The sequence below is a fragment of the Liolophura sinensis genome, chromosome 4, assembly GCF_032854445.1.
Source record: "Liolophura sinensis isolate JHLJ2023 chromosome 4, CUHK_Ljap_v2, whole genome shotgun sequence".
Taxonomy (NCBI): Eukaryota; Metazoa; Mollusca; class Polyplacophora; order Chitonida; family Chitonidae; genus Liolophura; species Liolophura sinensis.
This window is the reverse complement of record NC_088298.1, coordinates 23,166,958-23,180,879: the sequence shown is the minus strand read 5'-3', so window position 1 is coordinate 23,180,879 and position 13,922 is coordinate 23,166,958. Positions and strand designations below refer to the sequence as shown.

At 39.4% G+C, this 13,922-nt stretch overlaps 1 protein-coding gene across 1 annotated transcript; it reads right to left on the bottom strand.

The window, feature by feature from the left end:
• Positions 1 to 12,313, bottom strand: LOC135464602 (DBH-like monooxygenase protein 1 homolog). Its single transcript, XM_064742046.1, has 12 exons — positions 12,173 to 12,313; positions 10,821 to 11,040; positions 9,414 to 9,567; positions 8,165 to 8,340; positions 7,506 to 7,619; positions 6,756 to 6,936; positions 3,439 to 3,642; positions 2,586 to 2,711; positions 2,128 to 2,216; positions 1,354 to 1,444; positions 771 to 934; positions 1 to 458 (listed from the first exon to the last, which is right to left on the bottom strand). The coding sequence occupies exons 2-12, from the start codon at positions 10,992 to 10,994 to the stop codon at positions 318 to 320; spliced, it is 1,614 nt and encodes a 537-aa protein (XP_064598116.1). The 5' UTR covers positions 10,995 to 11,040; positions 12,173 to 12,313; the 3' UTR covers positions 1 to 317.
• Between the last annotated feature and the right edge of the window lie 1,609 nt (positions 12,314 to 13,922).

Genomic DNA, 13,922 nt, shown 5'->3' with positions numbered 1-13,922 from the left:
TTGCTGCAGTATATAATGTCAATTTATTCTTCCATAATTTTATACCTGAAAGCAAATAATGTGTTCAATTTCGAAAGAAATCAAATGTGGGATTATTGATATTGAAATTGTCATCTGAATTCGGATTAACTCTAATGAATGAACACAGTTTACATAATTCCATATGTTTGTTTTAAAGGCGAAATTTCATTTCAATAAAAGAAAAAATTCTGGATTCCAGCGGATGACAAGAATTTAATATGTTTGACACATATTCTGTGCTAAATATGAGTGGCATAATACAGTAGCCTGTCAGGAGCGGTTTTCCCTCTCGGACATTATATGATAGGCGGTGCAATTTTCGAACTCAGTGTTGTTGCTGGGCCAGAGATGACTTTGTCACAAGCCAGGATCGCCTTCATCAAGCCGTTAAAGACTTGGCGGAAGTAAGAATGGCGAATGTAAAATCCGAATGTCCCCTGGAAACGAAATGGGAATAAAACTAAATCATGTCCACAAATGTTGTACGAACCATGTTCAAAATGATGATTTATAATGAAATATAACATTGCAGAGCGTTGTGCATAAAAAAAAAATAATCAAAAGAAAACCAAATGGAAAGAGAAAAATACGAATAAGCAAACATTTCAGGATATTTCTATTGTTTTTCTAGATTATAATTTTCAAACAAAAATTTGATTATGGCATCGGATATTTTTGATAAGAGGCAAATATGCTTGGTATAAATTAACTTAAAAGAGTTCAGAACAATGTGTTTTCCGTTCACTCACTTGCATGCAGCCATCGTCCAGCAGTGGGCGTAGAGCAGCCATACATTGCGGTGTACAGTGAGTACCGGATATGACGTCACAGTGCTTGGCGTACTCCGCGTTGGACATGACGTCTAGTCTGACGGCCTGCATTCTGCGCCAGTCACAGCCCCGCTGATTCCATGCTGAAAAGATAGCTTACAGTTTTAATGCTGAAATGTTATATATGACTTCAATAACGATGGTAAATCCAACATTTTGAGACTTTCATTTTTGTCGGCATATTCTCCCCAAAATAAATGCATCTTTCAGTTAAAAATTAAAGTTATGGAAAATAGGGGTTGCCACAAAATGCAATTGTCACTTGACGAAAAATAAAATAAAACAAAACAACAACAACAACAGAACAAAGAACACGTACGTGGGAATGTTTACCAGTGTGTTTCCCCCGCGCTCTGCCCGGTTTCCTCTCACCATAATGCTGGCCGCCGTCGTATCAGTGAAATATTCTTGAGCACGGCGTAAAACACCAATCAAATAAATAAATAAAAAAAAAGAAAAAATAGCACCACATGGATTTGAACTCTCAGCTACATGTGCTTACTTTCACAGAGGTCGATATCCCCAATCTGATCACACGCCTTCAGGTTAGGAATTCTGGGATAGTAGGTGAAAAACGTGTAGCACATCTCGTCCTGATAAATAATTAAAACGATACATTTATTGGCTGGTTGATTCGTCGCACAGTTTTACTGTGTTGAGCCCGCCTCAGTAGCTGTAAATAAAACAAATTTACCAGGGTGTGGTTGTAAACTAAGGCGCAAACGCATTTCAATAATGCACTCTACTATCATGCGGAAGTGACATACAACATTCCCAGCCACAGCAACTCAAGGTCACTGGGATCACGGCGATTAGGGAGGAAAACATAAACAGCGTGTCTCAGCCTTTGTCTCTATTTGTACTTGATACACATGCATTCTCTTTATATACAGTAAGCACAGCATGATTCGAACAGATACCTGAAACAATTTTATTGACGAATGCTGATTACTGGATGAGACTGAGCCTAAACAAACCCACAAGCTCCAAAGATCACGTTTGTCTAGTGGGTGGCAGTGATTTAAAGCAAGTAGGTCGCGAAACATGCGCTTTAAGCAGTGTGCAATAAAGCTATTCGTATCAGCAAAATGTTGGTGACTCCATGGGGTCTAAACGTAGCTTAAGACTCACACTGCATTTCTAATATGAATGTACCTCATATGCAATCAGCAAGATATTTTCGCTTTAATTGCATGTGCACTTGAATATTAGGAATGTCTTGTTTTCAACACACGGAGCTGTATACGTTCTTAACAAAAATGTTTAACTTTCGCACCTGTGTACTGTCGCCATAGTAGATAGTGTAGTTCCGCTTCCGGAATCCATAAGCCGTCTGGTACACACATTCAGTTTGCCATTCGTCACCTGGTGATAAACGAATACAAAACAGACTAGTTTTAAAATTCAATGCATAAAACTATAGATTTTATTTGCTATTTACAATTCCTTTAGGAAGATCTCTTACAGCCGTCAGAGTCGCGAGAGAAGTCTTCTTTTTTTAAATGAAATTAAACTGTATTAGCAAGATGTCTTGCGGAAAAATATTGAAAGAACACAACACACACCCTGTACAGCTAGGTAACGTTCACCCTAGTTTTTATGAAGATCGCAATTCCGTTAATTCCATTAGCAGCGTCCTGTCCCTAAACAACTGGATCTGTTAGTTCATGTTTGATGTAAGAAAAAGAGTAGCGCAATAATTAGTGAGAAGGGCGGTAACTCTGTTTGACTCACCCGGTAGAAATTCGACGGGAGGCTCAAAGACGTACAAATTGGGGGACTCATAGAAATAGTAGTCGTCTTCAGCGATAGTCCGGATCAAACGGCCGTTCCTGAACTGCTTGAAAGACCCTCTTATTCCTGAAATGAAACAAACGCAGGATATGGTTATGTTTGTTAAGTTCGTTGACCAATACAGATTTGTCTGCACTATCTGGTTACTCGATGACAGGCTACGGAGCTGAATAGTGTCTGTAATATGAGGGTTACTGATACAATATATTTCTGTTTTATGTTCACTGAGTTATCACGGAAAAAATTTATCCTGCAAAAGACCCATCAAGTTCAGCGCAGAAAGTTGATCTCTCGGCGAATTTCTCCAGCCACTGTTTTCACATCCGAATCAAGGGAGATAACCTAGTGAACGGACACATATGGCATCGGCTGCAGGTTATGAGAATATTCCATGCACCCCACGTGACCGTTGGTCCTTTTGAATTCAACAGTAGCCAGTCTTTCACGACTATATTATCCTTAACTTATATTACCCAATCATATTTAAGTATCTGAGAAGCCCATTACAGTGTACATACATTACTAGTATCCCGCTGGCATTTGCTCATTATCATCGCAACTTTAGAGTACCCAGCCAGATTTAGTAAGATTCTAATTGGCGTACCTTTTAGACAGCTTACACATAAATTTGTCTAAGTTTCTTCAGTTAAGCGTTAACGTTACATCCAGTTGCTGTTTACTCGGAGTTTCCAGCACTCGTAAACCTGACATCCATCATACAAGTAAAAAAATCTTCACCATAATGTAAAAAGTCACATAAATAAATATGTAAACTCAATACTGTTACACTCACCCAAATAATGCATATGGAGAAGGGCGGAAGTTATGTTGATGGCGTGTGGCAGGAGTTTCCTGGTACAAAATGGCGCACAGCTGCCCTGGTGAATAACCTCGTTTTTCATTGGTGGAACGTTGATATTGAGTTGACCAGTCAGAACACTGCTTCCTTCGATAGGTCGGATGTGAGGCATGTAGTATACGGACATTCCTGATCCGTCTGGAATAAAATAATTACGAAGAGTTGACTAATATCATAAGTCTATTAAATAAAAGTGCGCAACTTTTGAAAGAAAATTATTTTTTAAAAAACATCATAAAATCACCGGAAAAAAACAAATCTGTATTCAAATGTGTAATTCGCGAATAACGGTGCAATCCCAATGATGTATATCTGATTTGAGGGCGACATATTTTCCGCGATGTCTACGTTATCAGCGACATGTAGTACACTCTTACAATTGACGGGCAGTACAATTAACGTGCAGTACAATTGACGTGCAGTACAATTAACGTGCAGTACAATTAATGTGTAGTACAAATGACCTGAAGTACAATTGACATGCCATACAGTTAACGTGCAGTGCAATTGACATGCAGTAATTTAACGGAAGCTGAGCTCTTTGGCTACTTCCATACAGTCAAGTTATTCAGGACGCAGAATTACTACAGAAGGGTTGCATGGCCTGCTTGCATACTATAATACTATAATAGTTCATGTTAACAGGACTCCAAAATGGCTGACTGACTATTGTTCTGTCAGGGTGATGATGCCAAGTGCAACTCCTCTATACAAGGCGAAAACTACGTAATGTCAGACGTCCATTGTCTAAAAGTATGGAGCTTCTCTATAGCTTGTCGCCTTGGCACCTTACACTTTTCTTCGATCACTAACACATGATGCGACGTATGTCCGCAGCCGTGTATCAGCAAACGTTTGAGAAATGGCTGGTGCATGGCCGGAAAAATGTTCCAAACGCCGTTGTGTTGAAACAGGCTTAAAAAAAGTCACGACAACGGAGAGATTGGTAAAAGGAGGTTGGCATGTTTCTCCACCAGGTGGAGACAAGGCATAGTTTCGTGGACTAGTCATCCTTGATCGATGAAAATTGTGAAGTCCCCGAAAGCTTTATGTGATGATCGATTGACTGACTGACTGACTAAACTGGGTGTTTAACCTCATACTTTAGTATAATTCACTTATATAAAATGGCGGCCATTTTCAAGGTTCCCACCTGACATGCCCGTTCCATTGTATACCAGGAGAGTTTTCATTCACGTTACTAAGTGGTGTACCACTGGACCGATTTGGCGTTTTACCTGCGCCATTCCAATCTATGAATATATACCACGTGACCACGAATATCAGCGAGATCAACTTTTCAGCTGTTATACTGCAATGTTTTAGTAGGTAGTGGAAATTGTCCTTTAGCCCAGTTGGCACAGATCGCTACTGTTTTTTTTCTTGGGCGGGCACGCACTTTCTCCCCCCACATTTATAGCCTGTAGGATGAATTCGGGCTGATGTGAACTCGTTCTATTTTCGCGTGGAACGAGTCCATATCACTAGGTATTTATTCATTAACTTATTTATTATACACTAAACATCAATCATTTCAACTGTAAAGCAAATTTTGGTCACCAAAAATGAAAGATTGACACAAAACTCGAAGGTAGTAAAACTCGTAGTATTTTTTTTATGAATGACTCAAGAAAATTATGACAGAATGACGTCACGCTAAGGTCACGTTGCTAATGGCGACGTGCTATATGAAAGTTGCTACTATATGCCATAGGCAAACGTGAAGAGGTGTACAAAGCGACTCATTTATGTAATATGTTCTCGTGTACAGTTCAATTTACAAGCAGGTTACATTTGCAATACTTTATCTATATCAAACCAGATTTGCTAGTAGAAAATCAGAGATTTGACATAGCAAATACACGCTGCCCTGTATACGGCTTGAAAATAAATACCCTTCAACGTTTGCTTTAAGTAGGACTTTTTTCACTCTATTCATGTGAGTGTCCTTGGTCTCTCTTGGCACCCGTCTTATCAAACAGGTCAAGGGGTGGTAAGGGCGTTATAGGCAGGGGGAGGGGAAGGGAGGTGCATGTCGGTCAATAGCTTTAAACCCAGGCTACTCCAGCCTGCTAAGCGCTTGCATTTGACACTTATACGGTAAATACTGCCAAGTTATTGGTGTGAAGTTAAAGTATAATCATCCATTTGTGATTCTATTTATTTCAGCCAGAATTGAAGAGGTTAGACATATTTGTAACCGTTGGAATAAGCGGTTCTAGCCTGGACTCTGATTCTTATTTGTGAATTTGCACGGCGTAAAACACCAATCAAATAAATAAAACATTTATGACTATATTTATTTATTTCCTTTTTTATTTTAATAAATTAACATTTATTTATTTCAATTTTTTAAAGTGTGTATTTATTTAGACCATGGTTTAAGAAGAATATTTCAAGTATATGACTGGGGAAATATCTGTATTTTAACACAGCGGGCTATAACTGCTGCATTTTTTATTGAATCGACGGCGTAGAACACGAATCAAATAAATAAATAAATCATAGACAAGTTTATCTTTCTCTGGGTAATGGATTGAACGTCAGAGTATGCTATTTCCCCAACCTTGCCATTTATAGTTGGAACCTAAAAAGAGAGACACAATTTATCTGTCCTCCACATAATTTGCATAAAAATAAAGTGAAAGACTGGTATTAGGGGAAATCTACATCGCATATATTGGTAGTCAGTATTTATATAACTGAAAAGGTCTGACAGCAACCTACGCATAGTCATGCGGGTTTCCCCGGCTCTGTCCAGTTTCCTCCCGGCGTTTAATGTTGGCCGCCGTCGTATAAGTGAAATATTCTTGAGCGCTGCGTAAAATTTTAACCAAATAAATATGACTACAAATCTGTCATTCGCTGGTTCAGATGTGACATTAAGTCAAGAATTTTGTCACGTGCATCCGGCAAAGGGGATGTGGTTTCTTCGGTGTCTACCGGGTTTCCTCCACCAGTTTACCCATTACCACTGTTATAACTAAGACACGTTATTGGGCACAGCGTTAAACTTGTAATAAATAAAAAATAAGAAGAAGAAAATATGACAAATGTGCAGTCATAAGCCATGCGCGTGTTAAAAATATACTCTAGCATTAAAAACCAGAAGAACAACATCCCAACAACCACAAACGTCGTTCTCCCGTAGGAGAAAATTCTTCAAGCATGGGGTTAATTCAACCACAATCATACATATCCATTAATATATCAATAAATAAATAAATCACAGGTGAAAAAGTTGTTCTTACCGTAATAGTCAGCCCTCTTCTCTGGGTTGTTCCAGTGGATCTGTATAGCGAAGTGGGTAAAGTAACCCTTCCCAAAGCTGACCCCGACATCCGGGGGCAAACAGAACCCCTCCATGCCGATCGTCCAGGCCCCAAGGATCTCCAGGCACTGGTTCTCTGTCATCCCACACTCGTGAACCTCCTGCGCAGGCGTGGGTTATGTTATTATAATTTTGAGGCTATGTCAAATGGGGAACCTTTCTTAACTAAAGTAAGTTGCTATTAACATGATCATAATTTGTTTTACCTAATCCGGTTTAAGCTGGAGGGAGGGGGTGCAATAGGCTACTACATGTATTTATGCATTTACCTGAACTAAAACCCTAACCAAGGCGCAGAGAACACGCATGCGCATAATGGGTAATTATGGCATCACTTGAAGCAATGGAATCTTCGTCTCCAAAAAAAACTTATGCAGTAATACATTATGAATTACAAATTTTTATTATTAACTGCCTCTATGTTACTATTATGTAGACGTCCATCACATCGATGTGTGAATATGTGGTAATACATGTTCACTGAGGAAAGGCATTTCTAAATCTGAGCCTGAGTGAGTTTACAGATAGCTCAGAGACTGAAGTTAAAGCAGGTAGCAAGGTATTAAAATGGATATAGAACTGGGGCATACGTTACAAGATAAGTGCAATCATTAGCTGAAATATTGGGGTTGTCGGATTAGCTGAACTAGTTTTCCGTGCGAGTACTTACGGATTCGTGGATATTCTCTCCGACACAGCCAAACAACAACATGTGATGTAAAATTTTCTTGTTATCCTCGATCGGGGCGAAAGCAATGGCATGATAAGGGTTGTCTGTTGGACCCTGGAATTAAAATTACGGCTTACTTCTTTGTTTTCCAGGGTTTGTTTTATTTATGTTAGTCATTTCTCTCTCGTTGCCTACTTATATCTTTTTATCTATTTTACATAACTTAGCAGGCATGTATATATACATAAGTATACCGCAGTGACTAGAAATAGGGCTGGCTGATACGAGATAAATCTAGTTAGTTGTTAGAGATCCGTTCTTCATAATATCCATAATATAATATAATAGTTTTAAGTAAAGAAAGAGAGGTGGAAGTCTTAAGATATTGGGAAAGTTGGTCTATTCTACACACAAGTGACACATCTTCTGACTTAGTAGTTTTTAAGAGCCATGAAAATTTTTTTACCTCCAAAGACTTAAAATAAATTTTATTTCGTCTTCTCTATTATTATAATAATCTCTGGAGTTGCAATTCACCTGTATTACGAAAAAAAAAACAACATATATACTGCTCATTAATGTCGAAATGTTAAAGAGATGCAGACTGAAACATACCAAAAATAACTAATGAATAAATACAAAAGTAGAATTTCACTTACGTTAAAGACTTTGCAGATGTACGTAGTTTCCTTTGCTGGAACTTTAGTCGTGGGAAACTTCAAGTCAAGCTTCTTCACGTTAGGAGCATCGATGTAAGGGCAGCTGTACTCGGCACACTTGAAGTCGTCAGCTTGGAGAGCGAGGCAGTGAGCCGAATCAATGGGCTGGCAGATACCTAAGCGAAGGCGAATCAAGACGGAGGTCGAAGACAGTTTGACAAATGGTTATTTACAGTAGGCGAAAATGAAGGGTTGAGCGTTAGAGAAATTAAGAGTTTCCAGAAAGGAAAGTGGTGTCATTTGTGCCTCTGCAACAAAACGCAACGGGTGATCTGCGAAATTAATGCTCAGGAACGTTGCATAACATTTCTGCTAATTTAATATTAGATTTACAACAAAGAGAGTAGACTCAAAGCAACGACGACAGTGTGACAATAGACTGTCACACATAACCGGTGAAATACGGTCTCTTCTCAAGTAAAGGAGTAGGACACGTTTTACGTTTGGTGAAAAGTTCCATCACAAAGTTATGTTATCATCTTTTCTATTTCCTTTTTTGAGTATTTTTTATGAGCTATGCACAAAAATGTTTAATAACAGATATAAAGTTATAACAAACCTCTTGAATTAAAGCCTTACACGAACAACTTTCAGTTAAATTAGACTGAATCGCCAAATCGGTTGTATTCCATGGATTAAAGGCCAACCAAAGTAGACAGAGCAACTACAAGCACGGCTGTAGACAATGCCATTTAATTTATTTATTTACTTGTTTGGAGTTTTGCGCCGTGCTCAAGAATATTTCACCTATACGATGGCCGCCAACATTATGGTGGGACTAAAGTGGACGGAGCATATCATCATGACGATCAGAACACTATTTGGTATGCAGTCCATCTGTGGTATATCACATCTGTAGGGATTGGTAACCCATTCACCCATCTATCTATCCGCAATCTGTCGTTGATCTGTTATCTGTCTGCACATCTATCGATCTCTCCATCTTCTCAAGTACCTATAAATCCGCTCATCTGACTGTCCTTATTCCCATTTCTCATCTATCCATCTGAACGTATGTACATTTGTGAATCAACTCATTTGATCCATCTGTTCATCTATCCATCGATTGGTCATCTGTTCTTGTGTCCATCTGTATATATAGATCTGTCATTTGTCCATCTGTCCATCTGAAATCTATGCACCAACCTCTCATCTGTCCATCTGTCCATCCACCAGCAAATCAACTTACCTGGGTGTGAGATGTTCTCTGTCCTGCTCGGTGTGGCTCCTGGGGTCCACACACAGTCCGGATCTCCCAGCTCTTCTCCATTTGTCCTCCCGTCATGATCAGAGTCTAATCCACACAGGTGTGGCGTCCATTTAAAACCCTCAGCTTTGAAGTCCTAATCTCAGGTGAAAGATATCAACGGATACGTTAAAAAAGAAGATTTATTAATTTACTTAATTGGTGTTTTACTTCGTACTGAAGAATATTTCACTTACATGACGGCGGCCAGAATTATGGAGGAGAAAACCGTTCAGAGCCCGGAGGTTGAAAGAAAAGATTTAGACCAAATACAAATATGCATCAATTAAGTATAAGTTTAAAAAGCGAACCTCTTCTGTGATGTTGCATAACCGAGATATAGCAGTTCAAAGAAAGCAAAACCTCATACACTGAGAAAACTGAAAGCACTGCTATGTAATCTGATCAGGCGTCATTTATTTCAGAACCATAAAACGTAATTCCACAGAGAGCAGATGTAGGGATGAAAGGACTTAGTATAGAAATCTAGACAAAAAATTGCCATATATATTGGAATCATTCCAGACAGATTGTTTCTCTTATTGCGACGAGACTTCGAAACGGAAGCCCAAGTACACATAATGTCCTAATGTAAATGTACCACAGTTTCACAAACATACGCGCTCTTCGTCTTATCATCTACCAACAGATATTAATTGATTGATTGACTGATTTATTGATTTATTTGCCTGATTAATGTTTAACTTCGTACTCAATATTTATTTCACCTATTCGAAGATCATCAGGTTTATAGGTATACCTTTCGCCAACTGACCAACCCAAAAAGCTTACGATTTCTGACTGAGGGCTAAATGATGTCCAGGAAGACGTGAATGACGTGTGTTGATCATCATGGGTTAGGGTGAGAACTGGGTATTTAAAACTCACCGGCAACCTAGGATAATACTTAAGTCAAATGGATCGGGAATGTATCCCAATGATCTCCAAAATGTTATCTGATCGGTGAAGAATGTTTCAGTATTGGAATACCAGACATAACCAGGCTAATAGGCAATTTCTTGGGTTAATAAAAGACCAACAGCACGGAGAATAAAACTAGACCAGTGACGACAGTGGGATAGTAGCAAATGGTCAGACGGAACTGGTGTATACAGCATTTTGTCAGTTTACTTCAGTTAGGGTTTTAGCCTACCTGTTCATGTAAATGGTTACTAGTTGTAAATTACACGCGCCTTAGCACCATGGCTTAAGCCGAATTAGATAAAAAATGATAAATATGCTGTGATGTTAATTGCAATAAATTAGACGTCACTGGTCCAGTTACTCAAAATGCTGTGTTGTCATCAGACTTAGCATACAGTAACCATAAAACAACGCAAGGATACCTACCAGTCCAAAAGGGTTCCTCTTGCCTCCTCCTGGGGCATTGAAATGCCCCACCCCAGCCCAGGTTAGATGACTCTTGCAGGGATGCTGTACGTTAGGTCCGTTAGGGATGCGATCCTGGAAGTATGGGTACCCCCTGGCCAGGGCAACCAGGGTGAGGAGCAAATATAACCTCATCTTAATGTGAACTGGTTACGTGGGCTGCGGAGATTCTTAACACAACCTACAAGGGACAAACATGTATCGTATTTCACCTCCAAATTCGTTCCTGAGTTATTTTACTCAGTTTGTCTCATTTCGAGAGTTCCATTGGTCTTCCAACCATGTTTACGTGTGTGGTTTGTGTGGAAGTTTATATGATTGATAACATGTAAGCCTTGGCACCAAACGTAAAATTTTAAGGAATGTTTTGCCACTACAGATACACTATTGGGCACAGTTTAAGAGTAAATACAGTATTTATTTGATTAGCATTTTATCGCGATGCTTAAGGATATTTCGATATTGTGATGGCCATAATATTAATGGACACCGTAAACCGGACAAACTGGAGTTCGGAGAAACAAGTGTCCCCTAAACAGAAAAATTTAATTATGTATGTCTACTAATTAATTTAGTGGGAATCAATAATGAATTGTGTTCATTAACTAGATTACCATTACTGAAATTACATCCAGTTGACGGAATGTCTTAGACCATGGGCCATAAAGGAAGCGATCTTTAGCCTTACTGCTTTAAGGTTTTAGGGTCATTAATTCTTTATTACTATATTAATTTATTAATAAGGGGCTTTACAGAGCTGCCGATTTTAAACAATTTATCAGAAACAAACTTAAGGCATTATTTCAATGGGATATTTACAAAATTAATTTCCAGTCTTGACAAAATGGTGTCCCGCCACTGTTTGATCTTTTGTTCTTTTTGAAGGTAACACTTTCCGGTCTTCGGAGTTAAATAGCAAACAATTAGTTTTCACTGCAATTCAGAGATCCCCTGTTATTGTACCTACATTTATGGGCGATATAGAAGTGCTAATTTCAGACACCTTGCCTCTAAACAACATGCATAATTAGTGTGATACTAATACGACATTATTGTATCAACCAATTTGCTTATTCAGATGTAAACAATTTTACCACTAGTGTTATTATTAAAGAGGTCTTTTCGAGTTCAAGTGCACCTCATGCTGACTTTCTCTCCGGCTGTACCTGGGAAGGTCTCTCGGCAACCTGCAGATGGTCGTGGGTTTTCCCCGGGCTGTGCCTGGTTTCCTCCCACCACAATAAATAAATAAAATAAATAAATAAAATAAATAAATAAATATTATTAAAGAAGAAACAATAAACAAGTATTACCAAATCTGCACGTGCTACGGTCTTCACAGCAGTCCTGGAGAAAGCAAACGTGAGAAGTCCTTTTTATAGTCATCGGGTATTTCTAAAACACTGAATAGTCAGTATCACGAGTTAAAATTAAAACTTAGTTTGAGTGACAGGCGATACTTTGGAAGTTAAGATTAAACTGAGCCTCGTGACTTGAAATCGTCTCATTCAAATTCCGTTGCTTCCAAGTTTGTTCCCTGTCAATTTGCTTATTAAATGATAAGCATGCGCATTGGATGTTAACGCAGAGGTTATTGTTAGACGTTCATCGCGCGCATGCGAGTGTCTGGGTAAACACCAGTGTTCTTAATACTGACACCCGCACGTGTGTGAAAATATGTGTCACATATGCACTGGAAATGTACTATTGGTCATCTCCACCTTACGGGGCGCCTCGTGGATTCAACCCCTCGTGCTTAACGCATTTCGCAACAAAAGTTTACAAAATGACATCAGTGTCATTTAGTCGGATGTCTAAACTAACCACATATACATATGTTAAAAGAGGGACATTTGTAACTCTCTTAAAGATGATTAAAAGCGACCGTCAGGAGCTTGAGAATCCAACCCTCGCTTTAAGCTTTTTTTCTGAGGGTTTGTCAGGCACCTGTCGAACGCCTGTGGTTTACATGTACTCTATACCTTAGAGTCCACCCCGGGTTCCTCCACCCGTAATCTTGAACTCCGTCATGTTCTAGTTATTGAAAAACTCTTCAGCACGGCATTATACACCAATCAATCAATCAATCTATCAAGACAGAGTAAGAGGCCGCTTTTGAATTCAGACTATGGGGCACACGCTGGCTCATTGATTTAGATCAATCCAGCTTTCGCTAATTTGGTCGCGGTTTGTCACACATGTTGTGTACTTGGGAATTTTAATCTGCCATATCAGGCATATCTGGCACGTGGCGGTATGTGTAACATACGCGTATATTGTGTTCTCTTGTGGCAGGGCGAGTCCATATCACCAAAGTTCTGCCCCCACTGAAATATCATGCCGAGTACATCAGAATAACACCATATCCTGTCGCATTATACTGACACCGGGCCAACCAGTTCTGTTTCTTTGCTCTAACCTCTCAGTGCTGGTATTACCCAAGCCGAATTTGATCCCGACATCGAGGCGGACGCTCTATTCATGAGGCCATCGAAGCGGTCCCTTTCTCAAGTTGTTGAATTCGGAGCTTGTTTTCTACCTATATATGACATCCCAGGCACCAGGATGACGAAACTGTGTGAGATGATTGTCAGATTTCATCTTGTGGTATTTCATACAGTACTGACATACGGTCACACAGTACATGAACACACAGTCGCACAGTACACTGACACACTGCCACACATTACAGCGACACACGGTTACACATAACACCGACACACTGCCACACATTACCCTGACACACGCCACAGAATGCAACGACATACAGAGTACACTGACACACAGTACACCAACACACTGCCACACACTACAGCGACACACGGTGAAAGATTACACGGAAATACGATCATACAGTACAATGACACACGGTCACACAATGCACTCACACACGATCACACAGTACACCGACACACTGCCACACATTACAGCAACACAACGTGAAAGATTACACGGAAATACGATCATACAGTACAATGACACACGATCACACAATGCACTCACACACGATCACACAGTACACCGACACACTGCCACACATTACAGCAACACAACGTGAAAGAT

Excerpts from the sequence above, each read along its gene's own strand:
- LOC135464602 (XM_064742046.1), bottom strand. The coding sequence starts at position 10,994 with ATGAGGTTATATTTGCTCCTCACCCTGGTTGCCCTGGCCAGGGGGTAC. Across the intron at positions 6,937-7,505 it reads GAGAGAATATCCACGAATCC|GAGGTTCACGAGTGTGGGAT; the intron begins GTAAGTACTCGC and ends ACGCCTGCGCAG. Across the intron at positions 935-1,353 it reads GGATATCGACCTCTGTGAAA|CATGGAATCAGCGGGGCTGT; the intron begins GTAAGCACATGT and ends CTATCTTTTCAG.